At 54.9% G+C, this 19,341-nt stretch overlaps 1 protein-coding gene across 1 annotated transcript in view; it reads left to right on the forward strand.

Annotated features, from left to right (window-relative positions):
* Positions 1-19,341, forward strand: part of IGSF9 (immunoglobulin superfamily member 9) — a 25,584-nt gene that overhangs the window by 1,338 nt on the left and 4,905 nt on the right. Inside the window, exons 2-13 of the mRNA XM_027768440.1 lie at positions 1,991-2,247; positions 2,472-2,660; positions 11,749-11,901; positions 12,642-12,802; positions 12,996-13,113; positions 16,289-16,430; positions 16,521-16,666; positions 16,753-16,895; positions 17,769-17,909; positions 18,469-18,585; positions 18,764-18,914; positions 19,119-19,242. Of these exons, the coding sequence (XP_027624241.1) occupies positions 2,190-2,247; positions 2,472-2,660; positions 11,749-11,901; positions 12,642-12,802; positions 12,996-13,113; positions 16,289-16,430; positions 16,521-16,666; positions 16,753-16,895; positions 17,769-17,909; positions 18,469-18,585; positions 18,764-18,914; positions 19,119-19,242 (1,643 nt within the window). The 5' untranslated portion in view covers positions 1,991-2,189. The remainder of the gene's footprint in view (positions 1-1,990; positions 2,248-2,471; positions 2,661-11,748; positions 11,902-12,641; positions 12,803-12,995; positions 13,114-16,288; positions 16,431-16,520; positions 16,667-16,752; positions 16,896-17,768; positions 17,910-18,468; positions 18,586-18,763; positions 18,915-19,118; positions 19,243-19,341) is intronic.

Genomic DNA, 19,341 nt, shown 5'->3' on the forward strand with positions numbered 1-19,341 from the left:
GGGGAGCCGAGCGGTGCAGAGCAGGTGAGGGCGGGGGCGTCCTGGGGGCACAGAAGTGGGGTGCTGGCGGGGACATGGAGAACATTGCGGAGTTGTGGGGGACGTGGGAGAGTGGGGAGTTCAGGAGAGAAGTGGAATTCTTTGGAGTGCAGAACTAGGGGAGTTGTGGGGAATGGAGTGGGATTCTTGGTGGGCGGGTGGGGGTTCCTGGGGAACTGGAGGAGTTCTGGAGGGGAGGCGGGGGAGTTCTTGGTGGCTTCCTAGAGAAAGGAAAGGCCAGAGAAGAGGGAGAAGGCATCGCTGGGGGTGGGGGATCAAAGTGGAAGGAAGGTGGGCTGAGGCAGGAGAATTCCAGGGATCAGAGGATGGGGAGGACTCAGGGCGACCAGAGGGAGTTCTTTGTCGCTCAGAGGACCCGCTGCAGTGGGAGATCAGGGGTGAGACCCTGGCCCTTGGGGGAAGGGCTTGTGAGAAGTAGGGATAACGGTGGAAGTGCTGGCAGGATGAGAGCGAGCTAGGTGGAGAGACCACAAAGATGGGGACGCCGTGGGGGCCGGGCAGTTGGAGAGATCTTGGGAAAAGCAAAGGAAAAATGGGGATTCCCAGCCTACCAAGGATCTTGGAACACGGAGCCGGGAGAGGACTGGGGGTTCCTGTGCATTCGGAAAAAGCGGTTTTCAGGAAGATATGGGAGAGCTGCCCCGGGCGGAGCGGTGGGGAGCTGGGGAATGGATGGTTGCTGGTGATCTGCCAGGAGTCGGACATGCAGGGGCATTATTAAGTAAAGGCCGGAGTCAGGGTGTGGGCTGGAGGGTGATTTACAGCCAGTCCTGAACTGTGCGCCTGAGAGTGGGGCGGAGGCCTCGAAGCAGGGTCCACTAGGATTTGCCAGGCCCAGGCAGGCCCCTCTGGCTAGGACCTGTGGGCTGGGGCTGTCAAGAGCCCATGCCCTCCAGGCCCCAGGCATTTTGTGTACCCTAAGGATGTGCAGGCTTTTTTATTTTTTAATTTTAATTTTAATTTTTTGCTTTTCGGGGACCATGCCCTCAGGGTTGGGGAACTGAGGGCCCAGCAAACCCTCACACCCCCAGGGTGTGGGAAGGCAGAGTGGAAGGAATCTGGTGAGGCCCCTGGGTCCTGGCGCCTGGCAGCATGGGAAGAGGGAGTGGCGCCCACTGCCAGCCCGGACCTGCCTGGACCTGGGGGATGCTGTCGAGGCCCCCATCCCAGCAGGTGGGAGAGGCAGCCCCTCCCCTCACAGGTGCCTGCCTTGCTCAGCTCAGCTCAGCTCAGCGCTAGAACTGCCAAGGCAGCTTCAGGAAGCCGAGTGGGGGAAGGAGGCCAGATGGGCCCCAGTGTCCAGGGTTATTCACAGAGGCTGGGGCAATGGGACTAGGGATTGTGTGGGGTGCCCTGGGGCCCCTCTCTGGGGTTGACTGGGCCTGGCTTCTAGTCCCAGGTTGTGGTTGACTGCTCTCTGCCCCTGAGCAGAGATCCTCAGGGTCCTTATCTGTCACAGTGGGGTGGAGATCAGCTGGTTGCACCTTGTTACCGGCCACTGGTTAGCATCAGGAGGAAGAAGGAGGAAGTGAGGGTTTGGCACTGCGGAGTAGTGTCCCATACTTCCCTAAAGAATCTTTTTCCAAGTGTATGAGGAACCCGCAGTTCTCTCCAGGCTCAGTTTTCTAAGATCCAGGTCTTCTGAATTCATCTGCTTTCCCTAAAACCCTTCTGACTGTCCTGGCCCCCACCGTGGCTCCTCCTCTCTCATCTCTCCACCCAGCGCACCCTCATCCTCCCCACCACACACTCAGCTCTTGGTGCTGGGGTTACAGGAACTTCGGTTTCCCTTCCTGCCCCAGCCCTGCTCTTCCCTGTTCTCCGCCCTCCCTTCGGTCATGGGTCATGGTGGGTCCCTTCTGGGCTCCAGGCCTGGGCTGCAGTGTCTTGGGGCACTAACTCTCCATGTTGCCTTGCGTTTTGCATTTAGATCTTGTGGTTCTCCAGAGAGCGGCTTCCTCAGGTGTTACATGAGCCGAGCCCTAAGTGCCCAGAAGTGCGAGAGCTGAAACCTGTTACCCGAGGCCGGTCAGGATTGACCCTGGGCTTGCTGGGCTGTGGACATCCCCTGGCCCCTCCATCTGGACTCCCGTGGATAGGGGGGGCCAGGCGAGCAGGCCAGCTGGGCTATGGTTTGGTGCCTAAGTCTGGCCATCCTCAGCCTGGTCGTCAGCCAGGGGGCCGACGGTGAGCAGGGCCTGGGGCTCAGCACTCCCTGTCAGCCTTGGAGTGGGAGGTCTTCCTGCAGGGGTTCCCTGAACATGTGAGGGTAGGGGAGGACTAGGGCTGGTGCTGGAGAAGTTGGGGGTTCCTCCGGTCACCCAGTCTTAAGGAGCCTACGGAGATGCTGATGGAAGCCCCTCCCAGGCCTGACGCTGGTCGCTGCTGTACTCTGTGCCCCCACCACACAGGTCGAGGGAAGCCTGAGGTGGTGTCGGTGGTGGGCCGAGCTGGGGACAGTGCGGTGCTGGGCTGTGACCTGCTGCCCCCAGCCGGCCGGCCTCCCCTGCATGTCATCGAGTGGCTGCGCTTTGGATTCCTGCTTCCCATCTTCATCCAGTTCGGCCTCTACTCTCCCCGAATCGACCCTGACTACGTGGGTAAGAGTTATCCTCAGGCGGGAGGTGGGGAGGTGTCACCCACAAAGGTGGGCCGGGTAGGATGGGGACAAAGCCCGTAGTCACTGCTCTGTCCCTGCCCCACTCTCATGGCCAGCTCCACCGCCTGCTGTGCTTAGCAAGCATGGCTGTGCTCCCAAGCGCTGTCCATTGAGGGATTTGCTCGTTTATGCACGCACACGTGCACGCGCGCGAGCTGTGCTGTTTAGAACTCCACGTGGGAGATCCTGCAGCCCTGTTCCGAGTGTCCATCCTCATTCTCGAATGGCTCTTTCCAGAGCTCATCAGGAAATCTTCCTGAAGTCACCCTGACTTCCGTAGTCTCCCCACTGCTCCCTGCTCCCTGGCCCTACCATCTGCTCATGCCCCTGCCCACCCTCCCCCCCACAGACTTCATGCTAATTCAGGGTTCTAGGCTTCTGGAAAGTGGCCTGCCGGGGCAGCAGGGGGGCTGGGACTGTGCTCTTACTCTTTTCCTGGGGGCCTCAGTCTGATTCCGAGAGGAGCCCGTGGAGGGTGGGACCCTGGGGAGAGCCCAGTTCCCCAGAGGTCAGTGAGTGGATGGGGCTGAACTAGGGTGCTGAATGGACTTTCAGTCGTGCATAGGCCTCCCTGGGGGCTGTCTGCTGCCCTGCAGCTGCTCCCAGACTGGCTCAGCTTCCTCCTAATCCCAGATGGAGCCTTAATCTGCGTGATTTAGTGCCAGGTCTCAGAGGGCAGTGTGTGCAGGTCCTAGGGATGGGTCTGGGCTGCTGGGCCACAGAGTCCTGTTGCCTTTTCAGAGGGGAAACCCAGGAAAGGCCATCCCTGCAGAAGCTGGTGGGAGGACCCCCACCCTTTCCCTCTTTAGTTTGAATCCTGAGGGAAATGCGGGGATTGGCTGAGCTCCTGCTACGGGGCGGGCCGAGCTGCAGGGAGAGGAGCCACTGGCAGGTGCTGCAGAGGGAAGAGCTGGTTTTCAAACTGGGGGCAGTTATTGGCCAACGGCCTGGTGGGGCTGTACGTGTCTACGCAAGCCCTGTGGGAATTGATGGAAAGGAGCCCCACTAGCACACGTGGAGAGAAAACGGTTGTACCCACCAGCCCTCTCTGCCTGCCAGGCCCAGAGGGGTGAGGGGCCTTGGGGCTGAGGTTGGACAGATGCAGAATGTCCCCGGACTGAGGGTAGGGAAATGGGGGGAGTGAGGGAGGAGTGGAGTTGGCCTGTCCTGGGGCTCCACCCGGGAGATGTGAAACCCTTCCTTCTCTCCGTCTCTGTCTTGTCTGGAGGTCCTCGGGCAGCCAACCCTGGATGGCTAACAGTTTCCCTACTCATGAGCTGGCCTTCTGTGTCTGTGGTGTCCCTTGAGCGGCAGGGCTGTGAGAGGCAACCTCTAGGTTCCCTTAGTTTCCACCCCTGTCTGTGTCCATTGCTCCTAGGCAGGCCAGAGCCGGTCCAGGGGGTCAGGGCCCTGGAGGGAGGCCCCAGAGCCCATTAACTCCTTTTCTGCCTCATGGCGTGGAAGGGCCTCTCTCTTGTGGGGGACTCAGAATTGCAGTTGCTAAGCAACAGGAGGTGGAAGTTGCAAAGGACAATGATCTTCTGTCATAAACCCTCTGTGCAAGTGAAGGGGAGATGGGTCTGGGACTGTGGGTGACGCTGGTGGCCTAGAATGTGTGAGGAACCATGGCTGCTGCGGCCTGCGGTGAGCTTTAGGGACCACGCCGAAGCGAAGGCTTCTGATCTTTCAGCAAGACTGTAGAAGCCATCTAGCCGAGGGGACTGGGTAAAAACGAGTTCAAAATTAGAAAAAAGCATCATAAAAGCAAGCTAGAAGTAAATATGAGGAGACTTCAAAATTTTGTGAAAAATGGAATTCAGGTATGAGGTTTGGATGCCAAAAAATCTTGAAACCCATGCATCATTTTTTCGTAATATCCATTTTCTATGCACTTCTCAAGACCCCATGTGGAAGTAAATTAGCTGCTGGCTGTGAAGTATCCAGCACTGTCTGTACTGAGCACCTGGGAGCAAAGGCCTCTTTCCTGGGGTGAATCTTGGACTAACTCTTCAAACTTGTGGAGTGTCCTTTTGTTCTTTGCATTTGTGCTCTGTTTCTTGGGAGGCCCAAGATGCCCTCACAGCAGGAGACCAGCAGGTGGTGTAGTGGTTAAGGTACTAGACTCCTGCATGGCCAACCATGGTTCTAGTCCTGGACCTGGTGGCTTGAGCATCACATTGGGAGTATGTGCGTGTATGACCAAAATCCCAGGAGGAGAATGGAGTAGTAGGAACTGTGGCATGATTGGGGCCAGCAGATGGCATAATGGTTACGGAGCTGGATAATCACATAGTCCACCGTGGTTTGAGTCCCGGACCCCGCAGTTTAAAACTCACACCGAGTGTGTGTGCATGCACATCCAAGATCCCAGAAGAAGAATGGAGGAGAAGGGATTGCAGCATAGCCATCTCCCCCACCCCCCCCAGGCATGATTTCTCACTTCCTGTCTCTCTGGAGAGTGCTCTCCGGTGAGTGCACGTGCCCTATAGCAAAAATCTCTCTAAGAAAACAAAAAAGAATTGTGGTGTAGGCATTCCCCCGGGGCAGTGACTTCTCACTTTCTCTCTCCCGGACTCTCTGATGAGCTCACTCACCCTGTGGTCAAAACTTTGAAAAAAAAAAAATGTCCCCCACAGCAGAAGGGGTGTGTGTTTTCTGTGTCCCAGGTTGTTTGGTAAAAACGGACTAATGCGTGCTCCGTTTAGAAGCCCTGAGCCCTCTCTCCAGCTCTCTCCTTACCACCTTTTATCCTCCAGACCTTCTGCAAAGTCTCATCTTCTTGGAAGTCTTTTCTTTTTTCTTTTTTTTTTTTTTGAGAGAGAGAGGTTTTTGCTATAGGGCGCATGCGCTCGCCAGAAAGACAGAGACAGACAGAAAGCGAGAAATCTCCCCCCCAGGGGGATGGCCACACTGCAATCCCTTCTCCTCCATTCTCCTCTTGGGATCTTGGGGACGCACGCACACGCGCCCAGCGTGAGTTTAAGCCACTGGGTCTGGGACTCGAACCACGGTCGACTACATGGGAATCCAGCGACATAGCCATTAAGCCACTGCTGGTCCCTTTGGAAGCCATTCTTACAACACTGCTTCCTAGTGTATGCCTGGGCCCAGTCCACGCTGTTTCTTGAACTGTGTTTCTGTGTGGACGTGAACTTGCACACGGTCTGCGTGCGTGAGTGTGTGTCCCTTGCCTTCCGAGGGCTTGAGAGAACACAGACTGTGTCTGTTTTTTCACACATCCTTGCAGGGAGACCTGAAGTCCAGCAGACTTTGAGCCTGTGGATGGAGAGTAGGTGCAGGACTCAGAAGGAGCAGAGCTGGGACCAGCAGTTAGTATACGGCTATGTTGCTGGACTCCCATGTAGTTGACTGTGGTTCGAGTCCTGGACCCGGTGGCTTAAAAACACAGTAGGTTCATGTGCCCATGTGCCCAAAAATCCTGAAAGGAGGGAGAAGTGGAGGAGGGATTGAGTTGTGGCCATCCCTCATGAACACTGCTTTCTTTCTTTCTCTCTCTCTCGCCGTCTCCCCCAATAGAAAAACCCCCCAAAAAAAAAAAAAAAAAAAAAGAAGCAGATCTGCTGCCCCCGGCAACCTTCCTATTCAGTAATGTTCTGGCCAGCGTTTCTGAGCGCACAGCAAAGTTAGGACGCACAGGTGCTCACCGGACATTGCAGTGAACCAACATGTGGAACTGTGACCGCCTGGCTACCAGCATCTCCCGAGTGAGAATGCACGGATTGTGCTCCGTGTCCTGCACATCCCTGGGTCCCAGCACAGTGCTCCATGGAAGGTACATGGTGTCTGCAGAAAGGAGGCCCCGTTACAGGGACGACGTGGGAAAACACACACCCAGTTTCTCTTACCGTTTTCTCACAACACAGAACACTTCTGGCACCCCAGATGTGTTGGGAGTTTTTACCTCACACACCAAGCAGTTCTGCAGATTCTCCAACAGAGAACTCAGTTCTTTGTTCAATCAATTCTGACCCTCTGTCCTTAGAGATAGCATCTGATCCCACGGGCTGGGGCTGACTTCCATAAGACTCCCTGCATGTTTTTTATTTTATTTTATTTTATTTTATTTTTAATTAATGCCAGAAGGTGCACACACCAGAGAGTGCATCCCCCAAAAAGGCCTGGTCATGCTGCAATCCCCTTTCCTCCATGCCTCTTTCCCATCAGGATTATGGGCACCTCTGTGCCTCGTGTGTTTTTCTCAAGCCTCTGGGGCCAAACTGTGTGTGCGGGACTTTTTGTTTGTTTGAAGTTTTTTTTTGGTTTGTTTGTTTGCTATAGTTTGCTGTAGAGTGCGTGTGCTCACTGAAGAGACAGAGAGACAGAAAGTGAAATCACCACCACAGGAGATGGCCATGCTGCAATCCCTTCTCGTCCATTCTCCTCTTGGGACTTTGGACACGCATGCACATGCACCCAGACTGAGTTCTTTTTTCTTTTTGGAAAGGTTTTGCTATAGGGCACGTGTACTCACCAGAAAGACAGAGAGAGACAGAGAGACAGAAAGCAAGAAATCACTCCCCAGGGGGTATGGTCGCGCCACAATCCCTTCTTCACTCTCCTCTCAGGATATTGGGCACGCACGTACGCACGCACGCACATGCGCCCAATGCGAGTTTAAGCCACCAGGTCCAGGACTCGAACTGCGATTGACTTCATGGGAGACCAGTGACACAGCCATTACGCCAACTGCTGGTCCTGCACCCAGCCTGAGTTCTAAGCCACTGAGTCCAAGACTCAAACCGTGGTCGACCATGTGGGAGTCCAGCAACTATTACACCATCTTCTGGTCCCTGAGCTCAAGATTTGAAGCAAGGTCAGCCATGTGGGATCCAGCTCCCTCCAAACAGCCTCCACTGCACTAGAGGCTGGCCCAACCTCTACCAGTCCCAGGTAGTAGGTTGTCACCTGTATGTACCACTAACTGACTACAAATTGAAAATTCCCATGATGCTCTCCTCTGGTTCAATTAATTTGCTAGAGCAGAGCTAGCTGGTGGTATGGTGGTTAAGGCAACTGAATCCCACATAGCTGCCTGCTTAGTTTGAGTCCCAGATCCGGCAGCTTAAAAAACATGTCGGACGCATGTGCACGTGTGCCCAAAATCCCAAAGGAAGGAAAACATGGAGGAGATTGTAGTGGGGCCACACTGCACAGAAATGCTTTCTCATCTCCTTCTCTCTCTGTCTCTGTGGCAAACACACAATGCTATCTAGTATAATTTTTCAAAAATGGAGCTGGTAGGTGGTGTGGTGGTTAAGGTGCTGGACTCTCACATGGCTAATCATGGTTTGAGTCCTGGACCTAGCATCTTTTTCTCATTTTCCCTCTCTGTTTTTCTGTGATCACATTTAAAAAATAATAATAATAAATAAAATTAAACAAAGAATTTTAAAAAATTGTTCGAGTGGCTCACAGAACCCAGGGAAACTCTACACTTGGCGTTTACTCATTTGTCATAAGGCTGTTATAAGGGCACACATGAACAGTCAGATGGAAGAGTGGCAGGAGAGGTACTGGACAAGGGGCAGAGGTTCCATACCTCTCCAGAGCACTAACCTCTAACTCCAGGAACCTCTATGAGTTCAGCTTTCCAACCGGAAGCTCTGCAAACTCAGCTCTTTTGGGTTTTTATAGAGGCTTCATTATGTAGGACTGATTTAGTCACTGACCATGGGCAACGACCTTACCCTTTCTCTTCTCTCCCCTCCCTAGAGACTGGGGCATGGGGCTAAGTCCCAATTCTTTTTTTTTTTAATTATTTTATTTAACTTTATTTATTATTATTATTATTTTCACATGAGTTTTGCCAGAGAAAGACCAAAAGAGAGAGAGAGAGAAAGCCGCCAGGTCTGGAACTTGAACCATGGTCAGCCATGTGGGAATTCCAGCACCTTAACCACCATACCACTTACTGGTCCTTTTTTCTACAAAAAAATAATTATTTTATTTAACTTATTTATTTATTTGTAATTTGATCAGAGAGGGACAGCACGAGAGTGAGAGAAAGAGAGGGAATGTGAGAAAGCAAGCCACCAGGTCTAGGACTTGAACCATGGTTGGCCATGTGGGAGTCCAGCATCCTTAACCACCACACCACCTGCTGGCCCCCGCTAAGTCCCAATTCTAAACATGCTCTGGGTCTTCAGGTGACCAGCCCCCATCCTATAGCTCCCCCAGCCACAGGTCAAACTTATTGGTAAACAAATACACCTTTCTCTCTCCAGCGATTCCAAAGGTTTTATAAGCTGTGTATCAGGAAATAAGAAATATCAGAAAAGTTCAAGGAAAATGGAATTGATGTATGTGTTTCTTGGGTGCAAAAAAAATCATGAGGCCTATGCATAGTTTTTCCTCATACTATGCACTTTCCACGAACTTCCTGAAGGTCCCTCATACATATTTCACAATATCGCAGTAAATTACTAGTCATATAATTTTGGAAAGAAATGTAATATCAGCTCCTTCATCTATAATGGGATTCTTGGGAGGATTAAATGCGGTGACATTGCCTAATGTTACATGGTCCTTATTTAACACTCAATCTTCCTTCCCACTTCTTCCTTTGTCCAGCTAGAAGATCGCCATAATGGAAAGTTATTATCAGACAGGATGCAGAAAGGTTCTGCAGGGCTCCGTGGCCAGGCAGATTCAGGGGACAGGAATCCTGCTGGTGGGTGGGAGAGTATGAGTGTGTTAAATATTTACCTGCCAGGCCTGGCCATATCTCCTGGGTGGAGATTTAAACACCTTGCCCTTCAAGCAGGTCCGCCCATAGTAGAAAATCCACACCCCTGGAATTCATTAGAAGGAAAAAAAGAAGATCCTTGCCTGAGATCACAAAGCCATCCTCTATTTGGTTACCCTCCTTTTCTCCAGCACCATGAGGGCCACCATAGGCTTATAGACTATTTCAGAATGGTCCCTCTAGTGGCAGACCGGGAGCAGATTGGAGGGGCAAGTGTGCTAACAGCTTCAGACTTTCTCTACTCCTGGCCAGCCCGCTGCAGTAATGCAATGCGCCTTGATGCTGGAGCCACGGAAGAGTCTGGAGTGTACGTGCTGAGCCCTCGTGCCCCTGATGCCGCCTGGGACTGGGGGTATATCCTGGTGTGAGGACTCTCGTTGGAGGTGCTTCTCTCTTATGGAAAAAGAAAAAAATAAGGATTAGTGAATTTTGGGAAGCAAAAAAGGATTTCTGGGATCAGGAAGGGCTGGGGTGGACAGTGCTGGGAAACCTGTCTTGGAGCTGCATTTGCATATTGAGTAAGGTTTAGAGGGTGCCATTTCCAGGTCAGAGGTCTGGGAACCAGCAGTTAGTGTAATGGCTATATCGCTGGACTTCCACGTAGTCGACCGCGGTTCGCGTCCCGGACCCGGTGGCTTAAAACTCACACCGGGTACGTGTGCGTGCGTGCCCAAGATCCCGAGAGGAGAATGGAGAAGGGATTGCGGCGTGACCATCCCCTCTGGGGGGGTGATTTCTCGCTTTCTGTCTCTGTGTCTCTCTCTATCTGTCTGGCGAGCGCACGCGCCCTATAGCAAAAACCTCTCAAAAAAAAAAAAAAAAAAAAGAGGTCAAGGTGAGTGTGAACAACTGGTGACTATAAAGGGGAATAGGTTGAGGCCAGGAGGCCTACTAGTAGGTAGGTTATTGGAGTAACCCAGATGAGAGATAATATTAGCCTAAAGGTGAAGATGGTAGAGAAGGAAAACATTTAGGAGATAGAATTTGGAAGAGTTTTTTTAACAAATTATTTTATTTTATTTTACTTATTATTATTATTATTTGACCAGAGAGAGAGGGAAAGTGAGAAAGCAAGCCGCCATGTCCGGGACTTGAACCACGATCAGCCATTAGGGGGGCCAACGCCTTAACCACCATGCCACCTGCTGGCCCCAAATTTGAAGGATTTAATGACCAAGTGGATGTGGTGGGTAATGGAGAGAAATCTAGGTGGGACCGGGTTTCTGGCGGGGTGCTGTGCACTGAGGCAGGGGGAGGAAAGGGACGTGAGGGTAATCAGGCCAGGGACAAGGCCAAGTCTTGAGTGCCAGCTTCTGATTTGAAATCTTGGGCTCGTTCATTTGTTCAGCCACCTTTATCTGGACACTCACCCATGCCAGGCGCCGAGCTGCATGCCTCCCCTCCCCTTCTCCACTCCACCCCAAGTTCTTTCTTCCTGTCATTTCTTACAAGGAAAAGGCAATTGAGAGAGAGGTTCAGTAGCCTGCCCCAAGGCGTGCACAGCCGGGCTAGATGCGTGCCGAGATCGGTCTGGCTCTGTCTCACTAGGCTGCACTGCCAGGCACCGGCGAAGCTGTCGGGGTGAAGCCAGCCTGGTGGCGGGGCGTGGATGCTGACAGGGTGGGAACTGGGCGGCTGCTCCTGCTGTGATTGCGTGGCTTTGTGGCTGTCTCTGTGGTCAGTCAGCTGGGGCCGGAGTGCCCTGGGGCGTGGAGAGGATGGGGTGAGGAGGCTGCTGACTTTGCTGCCTGGTGGACTGGACTCTGGCCACCCTAAGGCGCTTAGGCTGCTGATAATAGCCCTGAGGGATTAGGGGCTTTGGCGAGCGAGGGCTGGGTCCCTGGGAGGGCCCCAAACACTGCTGAGGTTCCTGGGGACAGAGTCCTCTGGCAGGAGGAGTATGTCTGCGCTCATGCCTTGCCCTAACCACAACAGCCCCGGGTGGGCCCCTCCTGTGAGGGTCCAGAGGAGAGTCCTGGTTCCCAGCCCCGGTCCCCCAACAGGCCAGCTGGGTGCAGTTTAGTCGAGCAGTTTGTCCACTGGATTCTCTGTTTGGGCTGGTCCCAGCTCCTGACAGGCAGGAACAGTCACAGAGGATAAGCAGAAGGACCTGCCCTCCATGACCCCAGCCCATCCGCGCCTCTGTGGACCTCATTCTCTCAGAGTAATTGAGACTGTCCTTGACCTCTCAGACTGATCAGGGTGACCTGGGGCTTGGGGCTCCGTGGGCTCCCTTCACCCCTGATTCAGGACTCCTCCCCAGGGCGAGTCCGGCTGCAGAAGGGGGCTTCTCTCCAGATCGAGGGGCTCCGGGTGGAGGACCAGGGCTGGTACGAGTGCCGTGTGCTCTTCCTGGACCAGCACAGCCCCGAAGACGACTTCGCGAATGGCTCCTGGGTGCACCTCACAGTCCATTGTATGATGTTGGGGGGCAGGTGGTGGAGAGGAAGCGGAGACGGAGAGTGGTGGGGACCTCTGGCTGGTGGAGAAGGGAAGAGGGGGCTCTGTTTCCACCCCGCGAGAGTCCCAGTGCCCTGCCCTTCCTGGCATCCCCGTTGGTTCGCTTGGTGGTTGTGGTTTACCCCACCCTCCAATCCTGCGTTTTCGGTTCTTCAAACCTAAATCCAATCAGCCTAGGCTCTGTGGTGGTACTTCCTCTTCTCTCTTCCCTTCTGCCCCCTGCTCAAGGTGATGGGGGTGGACCCTGAGGGAGAGCCAGCTCACATATGTACCGTGTTCTGTGCTTCCAGAACACTCGAACCCCCCGGGCTGCACGGATTCCACCCAGGAGGTCATAGCTATTTCTACTTCATAGGTGGAGCTGGGGCACAGAGAGGCTGGGTCATGCCACTGACCCAGGCCTCCTGGCTCCCAGGACAGTGGGGACTGAGGGCACTTCGCTCTCCCCCTCTGGACACCCTTCCTGTGCCCCAGGTCAGGGTATGGATGGGCAGCTACAGTGCTCACTGCACCCTGGGTGTAGAGGACAGGGTGCTCTGGGAGCAGAGTTTGGGGGCCCCTGGGCTGGTGGTGGCCAAGGGCTGTGAGCTGGCTCTCCCTCAGAGTGGCCGAGTGGCCTGTCTCCCTGGTCCTCTGACACTGCTGTTTGGGCCGGTGGCCCCTCTGGCAACCCTTGATGCCTCTGTCTCCCCGCAGCGCCCCCTCAGTTCCAGGAGACGCCCCCACAGGTGCTAGAAGTTCAGGAGCGGGAGCCTGTGACCCTGCGTTGTGTGGCCCGTGGCAGCCCCCAACCCCACATAACTTGGAAGCTCCGAGGACAAGACCTTGGCCAGGGGCAGGAACAGGGGCAGGTGCAAGTGAGTCCTGGGGCTGGACTGAGTGTGAAGGTGGAGTGGGGACCTGGGAGCAGGGCTGGAGGATGATGCAGAGGGGTTTTACTTTGGCTTCCTGGAGCCTGGGGTCTGCCTCCCTCTGCTGGCCAGTGTCAGAAGTGCAGAGTGTGAGGCTGGCTTCAGGAAGGGTGGGGACCTATCTTCTGACTTTTCCTAGGTGCAGAACGGCACCCTGAGGATTCGGCGAGTGGAGAGAGGCAGCCCTGGGGTCTACACCTGCCAAGCCACCAGCACTGAGGGCAGCGCCACCCATGCAACCCAGCTGCTAGTGCTAGGTGATCTCTGGGGACCAAGGACACCTGTGTGGGAGGACTGTGATCTAGGTGGAAGTGGATTTGTGCCTGAGGGCAGGGGCCCATGTGACAGGCCTTCAATGCAGGCTGTTGCTCTAAAAACAGCATCTCATGGGACCAGTAGTTGGTGTAATGGCTACATCGCTGGACTCCCATGTAGTTGACCACGGTTTGAGCCTAGACCCAGTGGCTTAAATTCACGCCAGGTGTGTGTGCGTGCGTGCCCAAGATCCTGAGAGGAGAACGGAGAAGAAGGGATTGCGTGGCCATCCCCCCTGGGAGGGGGGGAGATTTCTTGCTTTCTGTCTCTGTCTCACTCTTTCTTTCTGGTGAGCGCATGCGCCCTATAGCAGAAACCTCTCCAAAAACAAGCAAACAAAAAAATAAAACAGCATCTCAATTTTAAAAAGATCAGGAAATGGACAGGCAGCCCAGCAGCATGTGCCAGCAGGGAGGACACAGGTGCTGGCACTGTGCCAGGAGTCGTAACTCCCCTGAGCCCAGTTTCCTCACTTTTAAAGAGGCTGTAACTTTCAGGACCATTCAGAGAGTTTAGTTAGGGACCGACAAGCACAGGAGTGGCACATAGTGTCCTAGCCTGGCAGGAAGGCAGGCTGGGAGGTGTAGGCCTGGGCCCTGCCTTCGTAGAATCTCCTATCTAACGAGATTAGGATGGAAGTAAGACTACTTGGTGAAAGAGCAAAGTGTCAACCCCCAGGGTTCTGTGGAAAAAGCCGTGTCTGGTCACGGCTAAGCGTATAGGCTCTGGTGTCAGGAAGGCCTGAGAATACATCTCTCCTCCCCTGCTGGCCCTGGGCAAGCCACCTCACAGCCTGCTTCTGTGCCTTCTTCAACTGAACGTGGAGACAGGGCCAGCCCCATGGCCTGAGGGTCAAGGGAGCGGGATCCCCTACCGGCCCTAGCCTGGAAAACACCTGTGTGTGCCCAAATCCCGACGGGATAGAAAAGTGGAGAAGAGTTGCAGCATGACCCTGCCCCATGGGGGGTGCTTTTTCTTCCCTCTCTCCATCTCTCTGGCAAGCACATGTACCCTCTGGAATTTAAAACAAACAAACAAAAAAGAGACAGTAATTCCTACCATAGGAGGTTCTTGTGAGGATTAAATGAGGCAATCCAGATACAATGCCAAGCACTGGGCCAGCTCGTGGCATAGGGATGAAGGTGGCTCACCCCCATGGTCGACAGTGGTGAAGGTGGCTCACCCCCACGGTCGACAGTGGTGAAGGTGGCTCACCCACCACGGTCGACAGTGGTGAAGGTGGCTCACCCCCATGGTCGACAGTGGTGAAGGTGGCTCACCCACCACGGTCGACAGTGGTGAAGGTGGCTCACCTCACATGGTTGACCGTGCAGTTGAGTCCCAGACCCAGCGGCTGGAAAACATTTGCATGTGTGCCCCAAATGCCAAGAGGAGAATAGAAGAGAATGGACTGAGGCACAGCCACCCCTCTGTGGAAGGACACTTTCTCACTTTCTCTGTCTCTCTCTGGAGGAAGGACAGACACTTTCTCACTTTCTCTGTCTCTCTCTGGCAAGCACATGCACCCTATAGCAAAAAAAAAAAAAAAAAAAAAATCTGAGCATTTAGTGCCTGGCATGCAGTGGATACCCTGCATGTCAGCTCTTCCCTCTTGCTGCCACCTGCTGGTGCAGCAGGCCCCAGTGTGGGAGAGAGCGCGGGGACTGCAATGTTCAGGGATGGTTTTGCAGGAGGGACGCCAGGGTCAGGTTCAGAGGGCAGAGGATGGCGGCGCGAGTGAGCCTGGCATGTTGACAGCAAGCTGACTGGTGTGGAGGGGTTGGGTCACAGGGGTCTACAGGGTCAAGAAGTTTGAGTTTAATGTGGAGGTTGCCAGGAGCTGCTTCAGGTTCTTGAGCAGAAGTGTTCTGTGGCCAAAGAAGACATTTCTGCATGAACAGCCACGTAGTGTGGCTATGGGGGTCTCGGAGTTGGGGGTTGCTGCAGCATCTTGGGCTGAGATAGTAGGTACCTGGACTAAGGCAAGATGCAGGTGGTTCAAGTTGTGATGGACCCAAAAGGTAAATGAGTAGATTTAAAACTGACTGCCCCTTGCGCCAGCAGGTGGCATAATGGATAGCGTTAGATCCCATATGGCCCATCACAGTTTGAGTCCCAGACCCTGTGGCTTGAAAACATGCTACGGGGACCAGCAGTTAGTGTAATAGCTATGTCACTGAATTTCCATGTAGCCAACCACGGTTCAAGTCCCGGACCTGGTGGCTTAAACTCACGCCGGGCACGTGTGCGTGCATGCCCAAGATGCTGAGAGAATGGAGAAGGGATTGTGGTGTGGCCAATCCCCCTGGGGGGTGATTTCTCTCTTCCTATCTCTCTGTCTCTATCTTTCTGGCGAGCGCACGCACCCTGTAGCAAACAAACAAACAAACAAAAAATCTCTTCAAAAAAAGAGAAAAGAAAAGAAAAACATGCTAGGCACATGTGTGCATGCCCAAAATCCCAAGGAGAATGAAGGGATTGTGATGTGGCGCATTCCCACTGGAGGGTGAGTTCTCACTTTCCCTCTGTCTCTCTCCTTTTCTCTGGTGAGTACTCGCCTTCTGGCAAAAATCTAAAAAACCAAACTCCCTGCCCCAACATACATTTTATTTATTTACTTATTTTTTTGAGGTTTTTGCTATAGGGCATGTGTGCTCACCAGAAAGAGAGACAGAAAGTGAGAAATAGCCCCCCAGGGGGCATGGCCATGCCGCAATCCCTTCTCCTCCATTCTTCTCTTGGGATCTTGGGCACGCACGCACACGCGTCCGGCGTGAGTCTAAGCCACCAGGTCCGGGACTTGAACTACGGACGACTACATGGAGGTCCAGCGACATAGCCATTATGCCAACTGCTGGTCCCAACATACATGGTTTGGAGGCAGGGAGCTGGATGCGTCTTTGCTGCTGGGGGCACGGGGAATTTGAGAAAGGGAGTGGGTCTCCAGGAAAGGAGGGGCTTCCGTAACAGAAGGGAAGTTCCCGTTTCAGCTCCCTAAGGCCCTGCAGCACCAGCCTTGTATTCCAGAGGGCAGCGCCGGGAGGCGTGATAGACATGAGCTCAGGGTTCTGGGAAGACAGGGCTGAGGCCATCTCTCTCCCCTTGTGCCCCCTGCAGGACCCCCCGTCATTGTGGTGCCCCCCAAGAACAGCACAGTCAACGCCTCACAGGACGTCTCCTTGGCCTGCCAGGCTGAGGCGTACCCTGCCAACCTCACCTACAGCTGGTTCCAGGACAGCGTCAACGTCTTCCACATCAGGTGGGCCACCTAAGTGAGGAGCGGAGGGGGAGCCGGAGGGCAGTCTTGACTGGGCGAGGCCTGGACCCCCCTCACATGGCCCCGTTGCAGCCGCCTGCAGGCACGAGTGCGGATCCTGGTGGACGGGAGCCTGCGGCTGCAGGCTGCCCAGCCTGATGATGCTGGCCGCTACACCTGTGTGCCCAGCAATGGCCTCCTGCACCCGCCCTCAGCCTCTGCGTACCTCACCGTGCTCTGTAAGCCTGGCCCCAGCTCCTTCCCCAGCCTGCTCCTCTCCCCGCGGCCACCCCTCCTCCTCCAACTCACCACTGCTCCCCCCTAGACCCAGCCCAGGTGACGGCCATGCCTCCGGAGACCCCTCTGCCTGTAGGCATGCGGGGGGTGATCCGGTGCCCGGTTCGTGCCAACCCTCCGCTGCTCTTTGTCACCTGGACCAAGGATGGGCAGGCCCTGCGGCTGGACAAGGTACAGGTTTGAGCACAAGGGACAGTCTTACAGCTTGGTCAGCAGGACGGCTGGGTTGACTTAGATCCGTTTAATTCAGTTCAGTTATTAGGGAACATAACTTCTTCCTGGGTGCCATAGAGGTGTCCATCCTTAACAGGGACACCGCCTGGTCTGGGTAAGACAGCAACAGCCAAAAGGTCAGAGATGGAGTCCGTGCCTTCCTCTTAGTGTGGTTAAGGATAGACCTGCAGGCCAGCCCCACTGTCTAGTAGTTAAAGGAGCTAGATTCCACATGGCCAACTGCATGGTTGAATCCTGGCCCCTGCAGCTTGAGAAACATGCCGGGCATGTGTGCATGCATGTCCCAAATCCTGACAGGATGGAGAAGGAATTACGGTGTGACCACGCCTCTTGGGGGGGGGGGCTCTCTCTGTGGCAAGCCCACACCCTGGCAATTGAAAAAAAAGATCCGCAACAGCTTCTGGGACTCTGGGGATGAGTCTTGCAGGGTGGACAGTTTTTCTCCGTGAAAAGCAGGGCCTAGAAGCAGGAAACTATACAGGGCATTCGTAGAACAATACATTTTCCAGCTGAGTGGGAGCTGAAGCACCTGGAGGGATCTAAATGGCGCAGAGAAAGCTGGAAAGACAGGTTGGGGCCAGACGGAGGTGCTGTGGATGCCGGTCCGCAGAGGCAATACAGTCCTTGAGCCCTTAGACTCATTCTTTTATGAATCATAAATAAACTAAAAAAAGGGGGCAGAAATTTATTTTGGTACGGAGAATTTCGGAAACTCCTGCATAGCCTTTTCATAGTACACATTTTCTATGGACTCTGAAGAAGCGCCCAGCTCTGCTGGCTTCCTCTCTAGTTGTCATCTCTTCCTTCCAGTTCCCTGGCTGGTCCCAGGGCACAGAAGGCTCACTGGTCATTGCACTAGGGAATGAGGATGCCCTGGGAGAATACTCCTGCACCCCCTACAACAGTCTTGGTACCGCGGGGCCCTCACCTGTGACCCGCGTGCTGCTCAAGGTGAGGCCAGGTGGGTGGGGCCTGTAGCGGGTGGGCGGAGCCTGTAGCGGGTGGGCAGGTAACTGGAGATGTGTGTTAAGGCCAGGCCAGCGGATGAGGTGGGCTGGGGTGGGCAGGGCAGACTGGGGAGGGGTTTCCAGGTCTGCGTTTCTTGCAGTGGCCACAGCAGCAGCCCCCAGATGCTCTCCCGGAGGTGGTGGCTGAGATGGTGCTAGGGATCCGGGACACTGGCCACTCAGCAGATGCACAGTTACATGTCCCAGCTCTTACCCATCTTGACCAGGATGCCTCCTTTCGGGAGCTCTGAGAAGGGAGAAAGGGTGTTCAGAAGAGGTCTGGTCATCGCCATTGAGCCTGTCCTGGCCCACCGGTCCTTACCCATCTCACATTGCCCTCCAGCTCTAACCGCTGGGGAACAGAGCCGTAGAGCTAGAGGGGCACCCCGAGATGGAGCGTAAGACCGAGACCGAAATGCAGTGTGACAGGGAGCCCGGAGACGGGAGTAACCAGCCTAGGGCAGTGATGAGAGGCCGCTCCCAACAGCACGTCTGGCTTGCAGGCTCCACCAGCTTTTATAGAACGGCCCAAGGAAGAATATTTCCAGGAAGTAGGGCGGGAGCTACTCATCCCCTGCGCCGCCCGAGGAGACCCCCCTCCTGTTGTCTCCTGGGTCAAGGTAAACTTCCAGGCCTCATCTGCCCAGATCTGAGCCCACGGCACCCTACGGTCCGTGCCCTTGGCTGTCCTGTGGGGAGGAGAGGGCTGTCAGGTGGCGTGGGGAGGACGCCAGCTGCCCGGCGCCCTTGGTGAGGGGTGGCTGCGTGTGTCCTCAGGGCTGACCAGTGGTTCCGTAGGTGAGCCAGGGACTGCGGGGCCAGACCCAGGTGGACAGCAACAGCAGCCTCGTCCTGCGACCATTGACCAAGGAGGCCCACGGGCGCTGGGAATGCAGCGCCAGCAATGCTGTAGCCCGCGTGGCCACCTCCACCAACATTTACGTGCTGGGTCAGTGGCTGCAGAGCGGGCCCAGGGCTGGGGGAGGTCACATGTGACAGGAGATGGGGGGATCATTTTGGAATGCCCACGTGGGGGATTGTAGGTGTGGGACCCTGGGATGGTGGAGGGAGGTCAAAAGTCCTGCCCCTCTCCTCACTCTTCATCCTCCTTTAGGGCCCTAACTGTCACCCTCCCTCCCTTCCCCTTGCCCAGGCACCAGTCCCCATGCGGTCACCAACGTGTCTGTGGTGCCTTTGCCCAAGGCTGCCAATGTCTCCTGGGAGCCTGGCTTTGATGGTGGCTATCTGCAGAGATTCAGTGTTTGGTACACCCCACTGTGAGTGGGCTGCCCCTGCCATTCCTAGGGCAGCTTCTCTCTGTTCACCCAGACTCGGTCCGGCCCTCTGCCTGTGTTCCCCCCCCCCCCCCCCCCCCC

This window comes from Tupaia chinensis, unplaced genomic scaffold (assembly GCF_000334495.1).
Source record: "Tupaia chinensis unplaced genomic scaffold, TupChi_1.0 Scaffold146187_1, whole genome shotgun sequence".
NCBI lineage: Eukaryota > Metazoa > Chordata > Mammalia > Scandentia > Tupaiidae > Tupaia > Tupaia belangeri.